Genomic DNA, 22259 nt, shown 5'->3' on the forward strand with positions numbered 1-22259 from the left:
ATAATCTTAATTTAGAGGGAGGGAGAAACAGAGTTTGTTGACGAAATTAATCTACACCCACCCACTTATTGTGTAGCTTTGTTGCATGAGCAAGACGTTTATCTGACAATAAAACCAAGAATTGTGATAATAAAGAAAGATAGATAATCAATTACATACGCTAGCACTTTCTTAAAAATAACAGAAAGTCTAGCAGATTTCTGTTAACTCAGGAAATTTTCTAGCTTGCTTCAGATCAAAGATAAGATGGTTTGCTACCATAAATGCGCAGTGCATCCAGCTGCCATCAAGACACTGTAAAACAACCTTTTATGTTTGCACAGTTTGTAAACAGACATCCATCAAGTGGCAACTAGCTTCTGCAAGTTTTAAGATAGTAGTGAACAAAAAGTTATCAGTTAAACAAACAATGAAGTGCCAAAATATGGGGACGGGAACAATACCTCTATTAGGAGGGGTCATCAGGGATTCCTACCCCAGTCGATGAATGCTCGGAGGGGAATACAGTCGCTATCGCAGGTATCCACGATGGCTCGAGTAGCCTTTCAACGGTGCCTCTTGAAGGATCTTATCCTTGGTGTGGAACTACTAGAATTTGCTCCCGGAAAAGTAGAAATGGGTGAGACGTGTGGCTGAGAATGTGATTGCATGTGAGAACTAGTGTGCTTAGCTTTTCTGACTCTGTGGGCATTAGGAGTTTGGACTTTGTCTGAAATTAAGGATCTCAGGAAGCCACCAGGTTGAATGAAGCCCCCTCGTCTTTTCCCCCGGATAGATTTATTCATGTCAACTTTATCTCTGGGAGATTGCTGTCGATATTGTGGTGCATCAGCAAGTGCACTAGGCAATCCTTCACAAGAAAGAATACAGGCAATAGCATACATTGATGCCCCCAAAGCAGGTGGTAGAACTGCCTGTGGATTCTTTGCCTACAAATGGCATTCTTATGAGTGTAACAAGGGGAGAAAAACCTTAAGATTAGGACCATTTTAATTACAGCAAAGCAACTAATATAGAACCATTGGTTCGCCTAACATGAACTACACCAAAGCATTGTAAAGATTCCTCATTATTGAACCAAAAAAAAAAAGTATGCAGAATAACATTAACCTTTCACGGAAACACACCAACATAAGTATGCAGGATAACCCAGTTTTTAACCTATCACTAGGGGGGACTTCACCATTGTTTTGCCTAAAGAAGTATACCTGCCCGTGTGGGCTCAATCCTTATGGAGAACTTTTATCGCACTAAGATGTTTTTTCCCTTCCTTTCCCAAGATGATAAGATTACAACATTGAGTGTAATGAAAGCATGACTAATCAGAAGTCAGAACTAATAGTGTATGATCATAGTACATCAAAACTGGCGTGTAACAGATGACTAGGGCATAGAAATGACCTTCATCCAGGTCCTGCTATTTCATGCAACTAGTAAATTGAATGATTCTGACATGATTTTATTTTAACTGTGATAGGTATGGCGTAATAGAGCCAAAACAGACTGCCAAGGGCCTAAGAACATCCAATAAATGTTTTTAAACATTTTTGATAAATTATGGGCAAAAAAACCTTTACTACAGTAAAATGCATGCAGATTGATATATGTAACATAATCAAATGATGCAAATACCTAATAACCCGAAATAGCAAAAAATTATACCTTGAATAAGATAGCAGAAAATAGACGTTCACGAAGGCAGTATATCTGTGCAACATCAAGGGCAGTTGATTCAAGTCTTAGCCATCGATCAATAACTACTGAAACATTATTTTCAGGAGAAGACATTATTTCTTCCCCGTGACTAGAGGAGACAAGTGGCTCCATCTCATCTTCTTCATCACCAGAATCATCGACATCTTCATCACTATCATCAGGGCCACTTGTACGAGCAACAACCATTTCCATTGCAAGAAACAATAATGGATATGGACCAACAAGAGAACAGTTTTTTATATACATTCCCCCATCCCCACGAGTAATTTCATCATAAATAACAAGTTGGCATTCGGCTTGCTTTCTAAATGATAAATCAAAGTTAGAGGAATGGGGATGCAAGCGAACTTTGGCACCACCAGCAGTCTCCACTATGGCTCTTTTATCATTCTTTCGGCGTGGAAGCAATCTCCCAATCATTGGATAAGCACCAGCCACGAGTACAGCCCGTAGAATACCAGGATCATGAGCATTTAGGCTACAACTTGACACATTTTGTGGAATAAATCCATGTTTTACAAGTTCGCTTTGAAGCTGCTTCCTCATGCTAAATAGCATATTCATTATGCCTGATGAGATATAATACCTAGAGCAGAATTGTGACTCCAGATCTCTATCTTTTGCCTTCTTCCAACAATCAAATGCTGCAACAACAGCAAGTTGATCACTATAACCACCATACAAGGAAGCCAATTCAAGTTTTGCTAGGGCAGCTTTCTTCCTCTCATCTGGAGCCACTGGAAGAAGGAATGGTTCTCGATAATCAGCTGCACATGCTAAAGTCAATGCAGGGTCCAAGCAATTCATTAGAATTGCAAACAAAAGCATCTTGCTAGTTGAGGGATGGACAGGAAGGGAACCAAGCTTCTCCCCAAGATCAGTCAGTTTTTCATCATTCGTTAAGGCACCAATATCTTGAAGAACAATGATTGCATTGCGAATCGTTTCAGAAACAGGAGGATCAAGTGTTTTTTGTAGAAAATCTGCTACTTTACAATTGGGATCCAGTAATTTTACCTGCAGTGTGAGAATTAAAAAAAAAAACTAACTTTTAGCACTAACAACAAAGTGGAAAGCAAAAGAAGTCAATCTTGCCTGCAAACAAAGTTCCTCAATAGGCATCCTTTTTATCTCAGGAACTTGATACTCTGGCAAAGATGCTGCACGGAATTTAGAAAATAGGTGGTAACAGGTCCCTGGCTGACAACGACCAGCACGTCCCTCACGTTGTCTTGCACTGGCTTTTGATACCCAAGAAGAATGAAGTGTAGATACATTGTTATATGGATCATAACTTTTTTCCTTCATTCGGCCACTATCTATTACATATACAACATCATCAATTGTAACAGCCGTCTCTGCAATGTTTGTTGACAAAATGATTTTACGAGTGCCAACAGGCAGGCATTTAAAAACCTTCTTTTGCTCTGCAGATGGAATCATAGAATGGAGAGAGAGTATCAAAAACTTTGATTGATCTTGAAAGAATGATGATGCAACCAGCTTTTCTCTGGTTTGATTAATGTCATCCCATCCAGGAAGAAAGATTAGAATTGCTCCTTCTGTCGAATCAGTACAAATCTTCCTTAAGAGTCGCTCTATGAGCAGAGTGTCGATATGTTCTGGATTAATACGTGCAAGGTACTCATTTAGCAGCTCCTCCTCCCCTACTGATTTTGATTTATCTTTCTCCATATGTTTCTTAATAATTTCATATACCTGGATCTGATTCTCACATTCAGCCCAATCTAGAGCACATCTACCATTGTTGTCACATAAAGAACAATCAGCACCATAGGATAGAAGCATGCAGACATCACCAACTTTGCCCTTTCCTGCAAATACCATCAAGGGTGATACACCAGTCAAAGAATGTCTGTAGTTGTAGATTCTCCGTGTTTGCTCAGAAGAAATCAATTCTAGCAAGGGATCAAATTCTTCATTAGTTAAAGCCAAAGTTATTGCTTCGTCCAGGGAACTTCTATATTCTTCAGACACAGGGCTACTCTCCTCAGAATCATCAACTGCAGCATGGTTTAGATGATTATCATCTTTCAAGATAGAAAGCACGTCCTCCAAATAAAAAACCTTGACCTGAAGAATAATGGTGTCAGCTAGTATTAGCTCAAGTTATAAAGTGCCATGACTGTTGGTGTTTATTCACTAATTGACTTAAAATATCCTCACAGGATAAGTGAAACCCGGGACTTGAATAATGGGGCATCCGTAAAAGTAGTTGGAAAATCGCTCAGCGTCAATAGTAGCACTCATGAGCACCTGTTAGTTTAAGATACAGATCATCCATCAAAATGAGACCATAGCATACTGAGCACGAGTGTGAGTTGTTATTGAGCAACTGCAAAACAAGAATGGGATGCAGCACTAAGTGAGAATCAAATATGGGCTTACCAATCGTATATGTGGATATGCAGGCAGCAAATCTCTGATGAACAAAACAGAGAGCAATAAATCAGAATGGAGTATACCTTCATTCAAAAACAATGTCATCCTTATGAAATTGCAAAAAACAAAAGCATAGAATTGAATTCTATCATTCTTGGATTATTCATATATACTAATTTCATACTACATGCCAATTTAGAGCTTCCTAACCCAAACAAGATCCACAATATGGAGTTGACTCAGAATTTTGTATATACAATATGAGAACACTTAAAAAAGAATAAATCAATCGGGCAACTAAGTGGTGCTTTCCAAATACCTGAGTATTGTCAGCATAAAATCAGAAAATCTATCCCTCTCGTGAATTTCATCCTAAAAGACAAAGTAATTGGTAAGCCACAAATTAAAATAAAAAGTAACACAGAATATTTGGCACATTAAAGCCTCTGGAAGACTATTTTCTAGTCTCAAAAGGAAATTTTATACATATCATTCAATATGATTTTCAAAGTAAAATCACAATAGTTAAGGTGCATTTGTTAGTATATTACTTAATATGCAGAAAATCTTAATATGTAGAAAATGGAAACCAGTCACTCTGGAGATACTAATCAACCAGATACACAGGGCAGAGATTTAACTGATTCACACACACACACACACACACACACACATACCATGCTGTAAAAGAATTCCAAAGGGGCAGCTTGCTCTTACTAAAGTATTTTTAAAAAGAAAGTACGAAGACAAGACCTTTAAAGAAGCATGCAATTAGTCAGTCCTTAAGGAGAAAAGCTTCAAACATCAAGCATAGTAGTTCTGCAGAAACAGCACACTTGTCTCCAACAACTCATAAAAACATGTTTCCTCCTTTTAGAAGAAAGGATATCTTAAATAGGTTGATCCATTACCCAGAAGCTCAAGTCTTTGCCTATGACTAGTGAGGCAGCCAGAAAATTGTTTGAGCGGAGTCATAAGTACAATGGTAAAATTTTAAACCTGAATAAATAACATTATGCCTAAAAAAAGGCATGAGTTCACGAGTAGTTAAGAAAAGAGAAAATTTATATTACTTTTCAGAAAAATATAAAAACATATCTTTTCAGAACTATCCTCGGAGTGATTTCATATTTTGAAATCATTACAAAAATAACTGTCTATATCATCAAATATATTCTTTTTATGTCACCAATAATCATTCATCAGCTGATTTATCAATTGATTATGCAGATGGTTCTTCACAATATTCATTGTAAAAAAAGAATATTGATGCTTAATGTATTAACAAGGCAAATCAATACAAATTTTATAAGCAAAGGACGTCTTCAATGAATAGAGATTTTGAGGCATATAGCTTCAAAACCGCAAATGACCACCACTTAAACAAGCCTATAGAAATTCAAGAAGTGCAGCTGAAGTGTCATCAAAGCAAAGAAAAGCTTAGAAAACAATGGACAGAGAGGTGAGTACCAGAGAGGATGACAGAGAGTAGAGGGTGGACTAAAGAGGAGGCTAGAAGAGAAGGGAGAACAAAGTAATGCGAGCCTCAAAAGAGCGATGGGTGAATCATGATTCCAAAAGATGAGGCCACCAAACGAGCGGACAAGTGCTGCAAGTACAAAAAATCTAATGATGGGGTAGAAATTTAGTGGGGTCAAGTAAAATTTAGTTTAAGAAGGCGGACAAAGTGCTACAAGTATAAAAAATTTAATGATGGGGTAAAAATTTGGTGTGGTCAAGTAAAATTCAGTATAAGAATTATATTTTTATATTTATTTAAAAAAATAAAGTCCAATGGGTCAATTTATCTACCGGGCCCAATGTGGCTACATTCCTCCATTCGATTAATACTGTTTCACCAATTCATTTGTCATGTTTGGGCCAAAGTAGCCAACACATAAACAAAGAGTATTAAGGATGAAAAATATAGATTTGTCTCTTTCCTTCCAGCTCTTTTGGGATAAATGGGTTAGTGAATCAACTTTATCAAATACAAATCCACTTCCTAACCTTCTTATATTGCAACTTCAGGTGGTAACATGGGGTGAAAAATAAAGTACAAGCATGTAATCTTTTTCTATTCAAAAATAATGTTGTGTAGTGCCACAATCATTAAAACGCTCCTCAAGTTCTAGTTCTCACAAAAAATGATATGACAATCAATTCAAACATTATCATACTAGAAACAACAGCTTTACCACAATAACATGAGTTATTCCTTGGAAACAGTCTTCCAGTAAACTGTTCCCACTGTCGGTGCTTGACATACTAGAACCTCTGCTAATCAACAATCTCAAAAGTACTCCATTTGTGCAGAACATTATTGACGATTGTTTCCCACCCTTTGACTCCAAGCGAATCTAAGTAAAAAACAACTAAACTTCAGATTTTTTGAAATACATACATATATATATATATGCAACAGTTTATCTAGAAAACAAACTGTGGAATTTCAATAAGAGAAAGCACTAAAGCAGCATAATTGAATATGTAGAGATGACTTCAAAGTAGTAATTAAGGTGGAAGGATTAATAGAAGCCAGAGGTCAGTATGTCAGTAATAGTTAGTTTGGGTTGCATTTCTTCCAAATTTAACTTCCTCATCCCTATTCTCAAAACATAAATAGTCGCATAAAGGAACCAGTAGAAATTAGCATAAAAAATATAATTAAATTAATATATGCACATAATAATGTACATATACTAGATAAATGAGTAGTACATGCACATATACTAGGTATAATACTAGACTATTTGTGCATATACTAGATATACTAAGTTACTAACATGAATCTTCAACTTCTGAAATTTTATTTAAAAAATCAAACACCAATTTTGGATAAGAAGAGATAAGTTGATCAAAAAAAATGCTTGCCTTGTATCCAACAGTCTCTCCAACAGTTTCCCCTCTTTCATAAGAGATCCTTTCAGCAACTGCACATCCCACCAACTGAACGATTAGAACATGATTTAAACAGAGAAGTATAAAAAATGTCGTAGAATAATGAGACCTGAAATAGCTGATATACGTCTCGGCTGTGTGCATACGATCTTGCAAGTCTCACCTTTATCCCACATATATTCCAACAGATACTGAGGAACCTGGTTTGTATCAAGGGCAGTTTAGTGCAACTAAGCAAATGAGAAGAAAAAAATAGAGAATAGGCATAGTTGACTTCCAGTAGCAAATAACTGAAATTAAGATTACTTGAAACAGAAACAATAGGTCATTCATAGAAGCCCAAGGCAGGCAGTAGGCTTTCTCAACTACTATGCTTACACTTCAAGGTATAGCATAATGCTTGATATAACCCACCACAAACTAAGGGTGGTCTTGGCATACAGAAGCATTAATCATTCATTATCAATAAAAAGGAACAATGCAACAGCATAAGAAAACAAGAGTTTCCATCATGCAAGCTCTCTTTTTTCAGTCACTCCATCCAAAAAGTAAGATCTTAAACAAAAGTGAGATTAGGAATTGAATTTGAGGATATAGCTTTAACTCAAAGAACAACATTTTTGGGATGAACCACCTAGTTAAGCATTCTATAAAAATATAGGATGTCTTAGCAGAATGGTTTTAAATAAGACATTCCTAAAGTTACAAGAAACTTGTGGAACAGGATGCAAACTTTCTGAACCAACAGATTCAGAACAGATGAACATAGCTGAGCATCAAATATGCCAAAACCCACATGAATAAAAGATCCAGTAGAATGTTTCGATTAAAACTTCATGAATTCCTGAAAGAAATGGTTAATAATGGACTAAGGATCAAGATTCAAAGTTCAAAGACATAAATTGAATTGGGAACATCAGTCAAAACCAAGAATTGATCAAAACAAACTGGTTCTCTGTATACAGTTAAATCTTTTTTACTTTGCCTCTATCTGTCAAACCAATTAGACTAGCAAGTTCAGCAACCCCATGTCAGGCTTTGTTCCATATCGATCATCAACAAGAATGTTCATACCAATTATTTTGTATCAGCTACATGGATCTTACCTAACCATTGTTATTCAAGGTTACATCGCAAGTAATATTCCAAATCAACTATCATTGTATTCATTTAAACAATAGATCTTTTTGGTCTTCCTACATCTCTTACACCTTTCACTCTAATAGATTAAAATTCATCAAACTATAGAAGATGTTGATCACCGAAATCATCTCAACATATTTTTCTTTCGTTTTATAATCTATAAGGCTACACCTAATTATTTTGGATAATAACATCTTTATTTAATCTAACCCCATACGTTCATTTTAGGAATTCTCTATATATATATTTTTTCATGTGTTACTTCCCAATGGAGAAAAGGGAGAAAAAGCTTTATTGCTCCAGTCAGTTTCTGGGTGCATAACCTCATCATCAATTACAGAAATAGGGTTACGTTTGGTTGCAGGATGCCAAGGTTTTGATGGAGAGAAAAAAGACAGCCCAAGTTTAGACCCATTATTACAAGAAAGTTGCAGCTATGTACTAGGTGTTTGATGTGTACAGAAAAAGTAAGAGGTAGGTCACTCTAAGGTAAATATAAAAAGAGATTATGCAATATCAAAACTTGAATAAGATAAAGAATCATTGACAGGAATTATTAATCGTGTGTGTACACACATATTAGGAAATGCATAAAACGCATAAATAAAGATTGGTAATGTCTCTAACATCATCACCTCGTTATGAAATTAGGATTAGAAAAGCATCAAAGAATTATAAAAAAAATAAAATTAGCATATATAAACATTATATTAAGACTTAACTAAAGATATGAATACTAAAATGGTATAAAATGGAGGGGGGAAATATGAATATAACATAGTAGTTTATTGTCAGTAATGTATCAGAAATTATATTAAGACTAACTAAAAATATGAATACTAAAATGGCATAAAATGGAGGGGGGAAATATGAATATAACATAGTAGTTTATTGTCAGTAATGTATCAGAAATATAATTTGTGCTGGCAGATTAACAAACTAGTAATAAGATGGCATTATTGATTAGAGCACCCACATTGGTGTTAATGTGTAGGTGTTATAACAGTCAAATGGTGTTACAACCAATGTGGGTGGGTGTTATGACACCCACACACATGCCAACATTCAATTCTTTGAACGCAGTTAATGAAAAAATTCAAAAAAAATCTTGCAAGAATAAAATTGAAAATGTATTTATTTATTTAATGTAAAATAAAAATAAAGATGAATGAGTGGACACTAGGACCCACAAATAATGAGTGTTAATGTTAAAATGAATGTGAGTATGTTAATAAAAGGGAGGTGTTAATATAATGGGTATGTGACATGTGGGTCCTATGCTTTTTGAAGAGGTGACATATATTAACATTCAAACCAATGCGGATGCGCTTCAAAATAAGCATTGCATTCCTCCTATAACTGGATACAATTTTTTCAATTATTTATAAACTTTTTTGTTACATAAGTTGCTATCCATAATTTGATAAAATCTATTAGTAATTCCATATTAAGAAAATGACAGCATCTCTTTCTAATTATGTATCAGTAATCTGATAGCAATTTATTTTAAAATGCCATGTTAAAATAATTTATTATTATTAACAATTTTCTACATTTATTAATTTGTCGTCGAAATCATTAGTATAAATACTCGACAATGTATAAAATATTTCAAATGATTTTATAATACCATAATTACCAATCATATTCAATTAGTACATCTAAATAATTAGTATCTTACATAAAACAATTTTTTATACTTACCCCTTTTAACACTTTCTGATTTTAAATTATTATGTTTAAATTCCAATCCACCAATTTTGTCAATCTGATATTGCCTATATTTGGCTCAGGAATCACGATATCCATACTGATTTTGCAAACTACAAAACTTTAACCTATAAAGTATCAAGAATCTATTTTATCCTATTGATGCTCGCTGAATAATAGTTTCAATATATCTAAAATTATTATTTACTCAAGTTTCAAGCGGATAAACAAGTCTATTTTGTAAAAATGCATAATGATAGTTTGATTAGAATGGTAAGTACATGTTTCAAATTTAAAACAAAATATCAAATGGTGAATATATAAATATTTATATATATGGAACAAATCATTATCTTTGTCCTTGAGAGGCTAAAAATATCAAAACATAAATAAATTTGGAGATGTGAGCAGCATAAAAATTAAGTTAAACCCCAAAATATGAAAAATAATTAAGTGGCATGTGCAAGAGGCATATAAGCATAGAAAGGAACCTGAGTGGTTTTTCCACAACCAGTTTCACCAGATATAAGTACAACCTGAATTAAAAATCATATTAGCTGATCAAATTCATCAGGATGATATGCAAATAGGCAACATATCCACAAAAGGAACACAGATGAAAGTGACCATCTGTTCATAACAATCTAGAATAGCCAGTTAGCCAACTTGTACATTATTGGGGTCCCTTTAATTTTAAGTGTTAATTAATTCAACATGGCAACTTCATAATTGAATAGTTCACTGTCAACTATCCACTCAATATGGTTGTACTAATATGGGCACAATGAAGGATAAAAGTTCCAATTTCTTTTAACAGTAAAAATAAACCTAAGCTGTTTTTTTCCTTCATACAAATAAATTTTCTAATACAATAAAAATTTCATATGTTTACTGTGGCATAGAACTAAAATCAAGAAATTTTAGGACACGTGTTCAACATTACTAACAACTGGAATAAACAATAGGCAATGTATTGAAGAAAAAACAGCAATAAACTATCTAAGAAGCATTATATTTGCGTAAACCTGCAAGGTCCTTTTTATATACCCAACTAATAGCAGTTTTGAAGAACACAAAGCAGCAGCAGCATCAAGCCTTGTTTGTTCAACTATTTGTTGGTCAGCTATATGAATTTTATCTGTTCATTGAGCTCTACACAAAGCTATTCCACTATCGATATTAAAATCAATAAATCATTTTTTATTATGGTAACTAATACTTTCTTTGTGCAACTTACACCTATAATAATTTCACTAGGTATGCTATCCAAGAAACGTAAATCTGCAAGGTTTCAGTTTTCATCTTGGAACATACTAGATACATCTCAAATGGTGGTTCAATCACATATTAAGGAAAGAATTTCCAGTAGGGCATTGTTACCTGGTTATTTTCCAGTGTGGAAGTAATCAGATCTTTGAACGATGCAATTGGAAGTTTAGCTCTATCTTCCACAACCTGTAGAAAAATCCACCATAACTTAAAATCATGACAAATCAAGTTAAAATAAAAGAATGTTAATAGCATCACTTGGAGGCAAGACGTTATAACCTAATATTAAGAGTAAGATTTAGTTTAAGTTCAAATGTTATTAAATTAAATTTTCATAAATCAATTTCTTGCTTATTTAAGAATAAATTGTAAGTAATTTCAAAGCATTGAAGTAATTAATATTTGTTTTGAAAATTTGGAGTTAATTATTTATGATGTTTTACATTGTGTATGAAAATAATTGATCAAATCATATAGATCACCAGTTAATATGGTGGAATTTTTTAATCAAGAGTAATTGTGATAGACCTGAAGAATTTTACTTGAGCAATGGTTTCATGATTATTTTATTATGTTCGAAATTAAAATAACAATGTTTTGTTGTTAATAATATATGATTAGGTCATTATTAATTCAATATAATTATAATAATTTCGAAATTATGTAAAAATGGTCATTAAGTTGGTAGGCCAACCTCAAAAACTTGAGCTGTTAAAGAGACTAATTTATATATTTATATTGTTAACAGGAGCCCTTCACATGTGGGCGGCACTCCATCTTCATGTGTAGTGGGTACTTGACTTGATTGGCTCAGCCTCCCAATACATGAATTGATACATATGAATATTTATATATTTTCCATACAGCTGAAATTTGAACTTAAAAGCTTCTACTTTGATAAGATATTAGAGTTGATTGGTTAATCACTTGTCCAAAAGATCAAGTTGTTAGGAAAGAGACCAATATATATATTTACAGTGTTAACAAAGCTATTTTTAAAATTTATAATGAAGTATAAGTGAATATATTTTGCCTATTTTACATTAATTAAGATATTTCAAATTTATTAAAATTGTGATTCAGGTGAAATGTTGATTTGGTCATACATTTAAAAGATTCTGATCCCATGAAAGCCTATAATGAGCTCTGTTTAATAAACCATCCATCTTCAACTAATATTTCATGGAACCCTGGAAGAATTTGTAGTAGGAGAATATATGACATCTAGGGAGGGAGGGAGGTTAGCCCCTGACTTCTTATGTTAGCAATGGATATGATTATTGTTTTAAGACTCATGCTCTAAAAAAATGCTAGTGTGATATTGTAGTACTCTTCTCTTTGATTGCATGTCTCTGTTGATTTATTCCCAAGGTCATTGACATGCTATTGCACTCACATACTAACTCCTTTTTAACCTTTTGAATCCATTAAAAAAAAACTTTTCTTACATATAATGGATCCTTAGCACTTGCTGTATTTTTGGACTATGACTCAATCAAAACATAAGGAATACAGAAATTCAATTAGCATTTACAGTTGTCTCCCAACAATCATATTAATCTTACAAAAAGCTTTAAACATCTGAGTGAATTAATTAGGTTTAGATCAAACTTAAGATATCTGTCATATATTTCTATAATTAGCTAACATTCTTTAGCAAGATTAATATTTAATCCATGAACTAATTATAAGTTGATAATTAAATTATTTAATTTCACAAAACCTACTTATCCCAATTATCAAATTAAGGAATGGGTCATATTAGCAAATGACTCTGGTTTACCAAATTAGTATATTCCATTTTATGTTTATAAACATAGTGATCAAATATTCAGTTTATAATCCCTATATCTGTATTGAACTACTAACATACTGCCTAATATCTTAGTAATAAAAATTTTTAACTGACTACATATTTATCTAATTAACAGATTTTTCAATTATGTTAGTTAACATCTTGGCCAAATAACTTATCTTGTTGAATAGATTATCCAATATGCTAGTTAATAATGTGATATGGCATGCCAATCAATAACTTTATCTAATTAAAGCTCATGTATAAGCTAAGACCCAAATTCAAAAACATCCTAATGTAATAGTCTAATTAACTAATAAGATCAAACATTTTGGCAATGATAACCTTTGTAAGATGTGTCGAATTACTTATTTTAGAGGCTAACTCGTCCATCTTCATTTGAATGTCAGATTTTCGCATTGTTGGCCTACAAAAGCTAGTATCTTGCTTCCACTGTCTTTTAGCAGCATTTGCTTTAGAGTTGGGTGCTGCATCTTCACTCAGGTTTGTATCATCAGGCGGATAATGCATGAAAAGGTCTTGTATAATATTTTTTGTCTCTTCTGAAAATTGCAAGCCAGCATTAACTTCTTCCTTCTTAAGGGATCCATTTTTCCTTTTGCTTTTGTATACAGAAAGTTGTCTTTTTTCTCCATACCTAAATCAGGTTTAAGGTATTAAACAAAGACAAAAAAAACTCTTGCATCTACTTAAGAAGTATAGAGTCAAAGAAAAAATGGACCATATTATTCATTACAAATGTCAAATATAAAATCAAAGAGAATATTACAATTTTGGTATTAATGATGTAGAATGAATCCAGATCAAGTTAAATGATGTATGACAATTTTAGACCGTTTTTGAGTTTTTTACCATTTCCTGTCTAATTGTAATTTAATTTTACCTCTAAGTTTATATGGACTTCGAGTTAGATTTACTTCTTAAAATTGAACTTGTCCCATTTGTTTAGACTTCTTAATGTTTGAAACTAATCTTTTTCTTGTACTCATTATGCTGGAAGTTTTCTCATTTGATGCCGTGATAATTATTAAGAGAGTTTAAAGTCACTAATTACAATTTATGAGCCAATATGCATACAATATAACAACCAAGTAGCTACTTGGGGATGATCATATCTAAGCTACACCTGAACACTATCATTTGTAGTTCTCTTTCGCCACTAATCTGATTGATTGTTTCCATTCAATCCATAAAGAATGCCCTCACAGGTTGGCTCCAAAAAATAAATGTAGTTATATGACTCATACAACACACTCTAGTAAAGGATACTGTATGAGTTCAAGCGACAGTGGGATGGCATTTACATCCTGGAACTTCAAAAATCTTGTCTGATAATAAGGAAATAAAGAGAAAATGCTAACAAAAGAAAGAATAATCATGCATTATTTAACTCACCCAGAACTTCTCGATACCATACCCATTTTTCTGCACATCATATGAATTAATGCACGCTCTTGTTTTGACAAACCTGGTTCAAATGTGTAAACTGCAAACCAAAGTAGAAAATTGACTTATTACATGTAAAGACAATTTATAATATTCAGATGTGCACCCCAAAAAAATAACACAGGCAATAAGAAAATATATAAAAAAGCATGGTTTCAAAATCCTATGCAGGCAATTTATGGTGGGCCCACTACATAGTGCATATGGTATGCAAGAGGCATATGTGATTAATGTTAAAAATTATATATATATATATAAATATATATATATATATATATATAAAAATAAAGAAAAATGACTACTGACTACTTTCAATGAAGTATGCATGTATTTGTGTGGGTGTGTGTGGGTGTGTGTGTGTAATTATTATAAATTGCAAAACAAGTGTTTGAGCTAACATTTGCAATTTACAAGCTCTAATTTAGTTTTAAGTCGATACGGAACAATCTAAACTAGCTCAAATTAGCCAAATCTGGTGTTGATGCCTTGGTGCAACGGTAAAGTTGTTACCATGTGACCTAAAGGTCATGGGTTAGAGTCTCGAAATCAACCTCTTATAAAACAAGGTAAGACTGCATACAATAAACCCTTCCCCGGAACCTTACATTGACTGAAGCTTCGTGCACCAGACTGCCCTTTTTATATGTTTTTCTTAATTGTATATCTAGGCTGCATATGTCATTATTATGTGGTTCTCTTCCAAATCTGCTTAGGCAGCAGTTTTAGAATCATGATAAAAGTGCACTTTCACTCAAAATGAGGAGAGAAAATTAAAATTTGGGCAAAAATCAAGAAGGCATCCTTTTTTTCCAAATCATCAAAGGGGCACCTAATCCTTTATCAAAAAGACATCTCACCCCACTGTTCAGCCGTGTATTTCGTAGCTGCTACAATGTAAATAGGATTTCAAAATATTAAACACCTAGACAACCATGAAATGTTTAGAGAAGAAATTTGATTGAGCCAAATTTTCTTTTAAAGTGTGCGTTAATAACTAATTACTGCTATAAATGATAAGCATTAACTGAAGTTCATGAAGCAACAAAATGAGAATGGAAAAATATTCTAGTTCTTTATTATTGTTATTATAATTAGTTACAAATGTTCACGTTGTAACAACTACGATTTCATAACTACTACAACGTGAATTCCTACCATTCTTGTTCAATGCGCCCGACCGGTTCAAGATTTAAATGGAAGATAAATATTGAACAGTACTGAAGGGCATTTGGATAATTGTAGATGGCTGAACACTAAAGTGGGATGCCCTTTAGATAAAAAATCAAAGTGGGGTGCCATTTTGATGATTTGGAAATAAAGAAACGCCCTTTTGACTTTTGCCCTTAAAATTTTGGTAGTTCCATGAACGGAGCAGAAATAGAAAGGAATTCCTAACACACTACACCAACGAAGAAGAATTAAATTCCACTTGCAGATCCTGTATGTAGAAGTCATATGCACCAACAACGGAACAGCAAAACACTAAACAATGAATTTCTATAAAAAAAATGTAAAATAAAATAAAGTATCATTTGCAGAAATGATAAGGATTCATGGACAAATAATCAATAAAGATATTATTTTGAAACTGTTCATTTGACCATGTAAAGACCAAATCAAGTGAAACCAAAATACCAAATTCTGCTTTGACTTTTCATTGTTCAAGAGAGATGATCCTTCCTTTCCATTCGAAAAAAATGTGAATCCAAATTATACTAATCTGACAATAACAGAGGCTCCAAATCTTATTCAATGTTTCTTCCAAATGACACACTGAGAGGTTATAAAACAAACAATTTCCTAATTATTGCCAATTTTATTCACCTATATGAGAGCTCTTTCCACCTTTGCACAGCTTTCATGTCATTTCTTATCGTACTCACCTACCAACTAGAATATGCATTTACAATAGATAGTGAGGACTTATATCAACCTTTTCAAATTATTTTCAAATGAACTTTTAATCAAAGTTAATAGTAAAATGGATCGACTTCGGGTAATGCTAAACAAACTTAAGATATTGAGATTCAAGCCAGTTGAGAGTTAATTCTGAAAACTATACTAGGGATAAGATATGTGAACCAACTAATAACCATGTAATCCACAAATTTGTTATGAGATCATATGGTCTTGTAGATACCAGAAAAGTATGGAACAAATGCTAATTCAGGACAAGGAGGCCCCAGCTAATAACATTTTATACTAGCCTGAAGCAAGTGAAAATTTTGAAGTTTGTGCCTCAAGAGCAGTAAAGCGTTAGATGACAGGAATAGTGAGAGAATTTAGATGGACACTCAACTGGCAGGCTAGGTGTAATACCTTCAGCACCTTCTCGTGACGTTTGCTTCAGTAAAGCAGCTGCGAGTCCCAAAAGCTAAAATACCAATATGTATGAAGCAGACAGCTTCCATGAACAACATGGGGCATAAAAATGATAAATTTGGCCTTTATAAGTCAACAGGTATGTTTAATGGTTGTCCAGAATGTAAACGTATGAAAACACCTCGCTTCATTAGTTTGTGACCTAGAGATCGCTGTGGCATAGAACATGTCTCATGAGGACACTAATGTTTCAGTGTAAAAGAACTTAAAATATCAACAATTGTTATTCATGGAGCAAACTTGGACTAATTAGTCATTCAACAGAACAAATTCTGGGAGCAACCAATTAAGGACCAAAAAACTCAATATAAGATATCCATATCCTTCACCTCATTTTACCTAGGCCTTCAAGTTCTAGATGCTTACATGGCTTTCATCCCAAAGTAGGGCACCAGATCAATCTAAAACCTACAAGCATAGGAGAAATTCAATGTCTTTCTCAACTATTCCTGACGAGTCGGATGAATCTACAATTAATCTCCTAAAACAGAGAGCAGGGTCTCCGTTCTATCGTTCCTAATACAAATTCCAGAAAACCTACTTCTCAAAACCAAGTAAAAAAACGTTCTTTATTATTAGCCTCTATTTGCACAGTATGCAGATTCAAACGTTACGTAATTAAGATTGTTAGTCCGCCCAATGATCGTGGAGTTGTTTGTTTTCAGACAAGAAACCGATGCATTTCACCCCGGGAAATCAGGGAGAGAAGGAGCAAGTGCAATCCACAATTTCAAGAAGACAATTCAAGAATGAGGAGGCCGAAGCCAAACACTAATACGTAAAAGCCTCGAGGAAGGAAACCGCCAACAGACAGAAAACAACGTGAACGAAACTGCATTTTTATGCAGGGAACTGATAGGCACCTTCATCTCGGGATGCCTGGAACTCCTCGAGAACTTGCGCAATTCGAACGCGAGACGCCTCGGAGACCGGTCCCAGCTGCTGCTGCTGCTGCCCTCCTCGTTTTCCGTTCTTCCTCCCCATCGTCTTCCCTTCTAGTTCCTCCCTCCTCCGCGAAACAAACGCCGAGGGGCGAATCTGGCGTTCGGATGCCCCCGGTGGCCCTCCTCCGCCGCGTTCTTCCCGGAGCCCTCGAGAAGGCAAACTTTTGGGGGTCTCCGGCCTGTCGCCTCCGTATCCTCCGTCGGCAAGCCAAGAAACCTAACCAGGTGCAAAACGCGAGCGAGCGCCAAATCCACGCTTCTTCTACTACTTATCAGTACCCAGCCCACGATGAGATCCGTAGAGTTAATTGGGCCGCTAATGGGGCCGTACTCAATCTGTTAGCCCATCAGGTAGGCAGCCACCTTCTTCTTCAAAGCGCTCCCTCCAAGAGCTGCCATCTGACAGCAGCAGGACGGAGAAGCAGGAGACAGATCCCTTCTCGGTGTCTCCCGTTTCTCCTAGTAGCCAACGGTTCGTCATCGAGGATAACACGAAGTCTCTCGGTGTCTCAACTAAGCTAAGATGTCGAAGCTCAATCGACTTCACTTTCCAAAGTTCGTCTCTGTATCTGGTCGAGATTTTTTGCTTGTCCTCCACGGCTCGTTGTTTATTCTTCCTCTGCGAGGAGGAACGGGCTTTCCTAGGCCTCTGCCTCTTCTTAGCTTTCCGAAGCCATCGATACGCTCCCAGGTCCCCCGAGAAATGGACATGTCAGTCGATAAAGAAAGATAACTGCAGGCGGCAGTAGCGACTGCACGTCCTGCATGCGTCCATGGCGAAAACACCATTTCCCAATCCTCGTGTAAATACGCAAGGGCTAAATCTCGATCAGACACTGCAGGCAGGTCACATCGGTACGCCATGGCACGATTGGATGCCGATCCAATTAAGTCTCGAAGCAAAGGAGTGGAATTTCGCTTTGCTTTTTCCCCCCTGCCTCCCCTGCTTTTGCTCAGCATCTGGTGCAGTGCACCCATTTGCTCGCCGAGCAGCAGGGGGGAATAGTACACGGAGAAGATGGCGGAGATGCGAAGACAAAGAAAAGGGAGAAGAACAAAGTAGGAAAAAAGTGGCGCCTGTGTCTTTTGAGGATTCATTCAGCTTTGAATGGAAAAGCGAAAGTGTTCTTGGAATTTTTTAATACACACACAATCTCTCTCTCTCTCTCTCTCTCTGCTTTTTTTAATGTCACGAGAAATCTCTGTTCAAGTTTAACAAAACAAGCGTATGGAAGAAGACAAGATCATGAATGCGATTGTGATTTGTGGTTGACGAGAAAATAAGGAGCATCGAAATCACGTCCACACTAGAAGTGGAGTTTACTCTGCTGCACGATGATTAAGGACCTTAACTTACTTCGAGTCACAGAGCACTCAAAAGAAAAGATCAAAAATAGTAATAATTAAGCTCGAACCAGTAATTAAATCATTAATTCCCTGTCCTCTTTCCAAAGTAATCATTCCTTGAATTTTCAGAAAGAGAAATAAAAAACACAGAGAATCTAAAATATTGACCATCATTATTTCGCCGACAACCAATTATAGCAAATTAGATTTCTTCGTATGGTTTCTGATCAACCATTCCCATTAATCTTTTTCTTTGATTGCGAGAGGCATGAAAAACCAAACAGGTAAGCCTTTCGTCTTCCACCTCAACTTGCTCCCCTTTTTTGTTGATTCCCTATTTTTGTTCCTGCTTTCTTTAACTTTTTTTTTCCTTTTTTGTTTTCTCTCTTCCTCACCACGAAGCAAGTTAGCAAACCCTTTAAATAAATGATTGTGTCCACTACCTCGACCCATTTCCATGACCTTCCTCGCCCGAGTGGCCAAGCATGCACCAAAGCATATAAAACACACCCCTTCTAATGGCAGTTGAAGCCCACCACCTTCATCTCCTCGCTTCTCAAATCCGCTCGAACAGGTAGGAATCTCCGCCTTCATCTCTGCTCCTCTTGATACCGTCCCCGTGTTCTAATTTTTTGTTTTTTTTTATGTTGGATTGTGATTTGCGCAGGGAGATTGTTCATAGCGAAGATAACGAGCAAATGGGATTTGTTTTGCCGTCCTTTGATTCTAGTTTCCTTCCCGTTTACAATTCTACTGCGGTTCCGATGACTGCTGCGGCAGGTAGTGGGCTCGACCTTCAACGACGTCGGCGGCGGCGCTTCGTCGTCGAGGAAGCGCCACCGCCCGGTCTGCTTTCTCGGAGACGACGCCTTCTCCGTCTCTTCCCATCTGCAGCAGCAGATGCTCGATATCGATCATCTCGTCGTGCAGCATGTAATTTTCGTGATTATTTTCTTAAAGTTGCGATTTTGTGTCAAAGTTGCGATTTTTGATTTTCTTGGCGATGGCAGACGGAGAAGGTGAGAGCAGAGGTGGCAGAGAGGCGGCGGCGGCTGACGAGCCAACTGCTCGCAGTCCTGGAGGCAGGCGTGGCGAAGCGGCTCAAGTCCAAGGACGAGGAGATCGCGCGCCTCGTGAAGCTGAATTGGGCGCTGGAGGAGCGCGTGAAGAGCCTCTGCTTGGAGAACCAGATGTGGCGGGGCGTGGCGCAGAGCAACGAGGCGACGGCCAACGAGCTGCGGAGCAACCTCGCGCAGGTATTGGCCGCCCAGGCGAGGGCGGACCTGGACGCGGCGGCGACTGCCGACGACGCTGAGTCATGCTGCCCCGGCGACGAGAACGACGATAAGGCTGCAGGACAAGGGGACGAGCAGAAGGCCGTCGCCGTGGACTGGGCAACGACAGCCTGCCGAGGCTGCCGCGCCCGCGAGCCGTCGGTGCTGTTGCTTCCGTGCCGGCACTTGTCCCTCTGCGAGGTGTGCGCCCCGGCGGCGAACGCGTGCCCCGTCTGCAATTGCTCCAGGAATGGCAGCGTCAATGTAAATCTGTATTAACCTTGAGCAAAAAAGGCAAAAAAAAAAAAATTGAAAGCACAAAAGTAGCTCCTTTTTCTTCGATCGATACAAATTCCTTCGATTAAATTTTTATAAACATGTATTTATTTTGGGTCAACGGATGCAAATTAGCCATTGACGAACAAGAATTCTGGAAATTGCACAAACAAACTTCAACGAATTTGACAATGTGTCTCTCGTTTCACTCCCTTAGCTCACTCTTTCTCCACCATAGTTCTTGCTTTCTTGTTGCACAAGATAGATTTTAGTCTGATAATTCCGGTTGGATTCTGACTTGCACTGAGTTACTTGTTACTAGATATTCCTCTTCAATTGGGTCGACTCTCCGCGGATCGGATTTACACTTTGACGGATGGAGATTGATCAAATAGAATTTCAACGGATTGACTCTTCCTATCCTTATTGTAAAGGACCAATAGGTCAGAAATGGATCAAGACACATAGCTACAGTGCAGAAAGCTATCCTCGAGCTCAGACACGTTATGATGCTCGAGGATATCACCCATTCAAGCTTGAGGATCCTACAGTGTCGGTGCTACAGTAGTCAATGTGCTACAGTATTGGAATGTTATTGTGCTCGGGTGCTTTACTTCTCTAGAGCGCCACACACTCAGGCTCGAGCACTCGGGAGTGCCATCCACTCAGACTCGTCCATCATCTACTAGGGCTCAATCATCACTTATTCGAGGCTTAATACCAATGGTATTTTGAAACCAAGTTCATGACTGAGTCAAGCTTATTTGTAGATTTTATATTGGCCGAGTCAAGAGATTTCCTACTTAAATTCTATATTTTAGGTTGACCGAGTCAAATGGTTGTCATATGAACCTTAGTTACCTCCACGTCCCAATCAAATATCTAAATTTTACTCTCTCTCTCTCTCTTTTAACGTGTTCATGTATTTGATCACGTAGTCCTCCGGGCATGGTTGAGTTAGTCATTACAGAACAAATTTACTGTAGTAGATAAAGGTCGAATCTCAACAAATCAAAATAATATCATTCACCGTAGTGATCAACTATAATTTTCCGATTTATCTCTCATAGATGATGGTGAAGTTGACTGTTTAGAACCGCTAACATGATAAATTCTACTTTTATTATTACAATGTATTTTACCTAGTAGATCATCATATTTGAGCATCTATTTCACCAATGGTCAATGCGACAGAGGCTTCCAATTTTTCAATCCTCTTAAATGACATCAGAGCTTAAGTTCCTATCCTTGCAACCACTTCTGCAGAGCTGGAATAAGAAATAAACACCCAATGATCCCAACTACTGCTTCCAATCCAACATCGACCAAATCTCACCTACAGAGTAAACAAGAAAAGAAGAAAATAAAAGGAAAAAACAAAACAAACAAAAAAAAAAAACTATCACCTCGTGATCTTAATTAATGCCTCACCTTTCTCTGTTCCAATGTCCCCAGCTCACCCACCCATATCAATGGCCTCCCACTCCAAACCTAAACAGTGCATTCCTTTATCGCTTGCTCGACTCCCCCCACCAAATCTGTCTTTCTTTTCTTTCTTTTTTTTTTTTTCTTTTCTTTTTGACCAGTGCTCTGCTTTGATCTTTTCTTGTCGTTTCTTCCAAACAGTAGAAA

The 22259-nt window shown here is 36.3% G+C and overlaps 2 protein-coding genes across 2 annotated transcripts; one reads left to right on the forward strand and one right to left on the reverse strand.

Moving 5' to 3' along the window:
- Positions 1-10: 10 nt before the first annotated feature.
- LOC141843082 (DExH-box ATP-dependent RNA helicase DExH6-like) lies at positions 11-17892 on the reverse strand. The gene is made up of 15 exons (XM_074731111.1): positions 17650-17892; positions 14354-14444; positions 13283-13595; positions 11254-11328; positions 10365-10409; positions 7130-7220; positions 6994-7052; positions 6318-6479; positions 4439-4491; positions 4126-4159; positions 3904-3993; positions 2812-3810; positions 1663-2733; positions 444-929; positions 11-359 (listed from the first exon to the last, which is right to left on the reverse strand). The coding sequence occupies exons 1-14, from the start codon at positions 17768-17770 to the stop codon at positions 546-548; spliced, it is 3588 nt and encodes a 1195-aa protein (XP_074587212.1). The 5' UTR covers positions 17771-17892; the 3' UTR covers positions 11-359; positions 444-545.
- Positions 17893-19571: 1679 nt separating this feature from the next.
- LOC141843083 (putative BOI-related E3 ubiquitin-protein ligase 3) lies at positions 19572-20764 on the forward strand. The gene is given in 4 exon segments (XM_074731112.1): positions 19572-19651; positions 19745-19868; positions 19870-20010; positions 20088-20764. Coding segments are annotated over 4 exon segments (864 nt in total). The 5' UTR covers positions 19572-19595; the 3' UTR covers positions 20631-20764.
- Positions 20765-22259: the final 1495 nt, after the last annotated feature.

The sequence above is a fragment of the Curcuma longa genome, chromosome 12 (genome assembly GCF_044706935.1).
Source record: "Curcuma longa cultivar G26 ecotype Majalengka, Jawa Barat chromosome 12, ITB_CL_G26_1.1, whole genome shotgun sequence".
NCBI lineage: Eukaryota > Viridiplantae > Streptophyta > Magnoliopsida > Zingiberales > Zingiberaceae > Curcuma > Curcuma longa.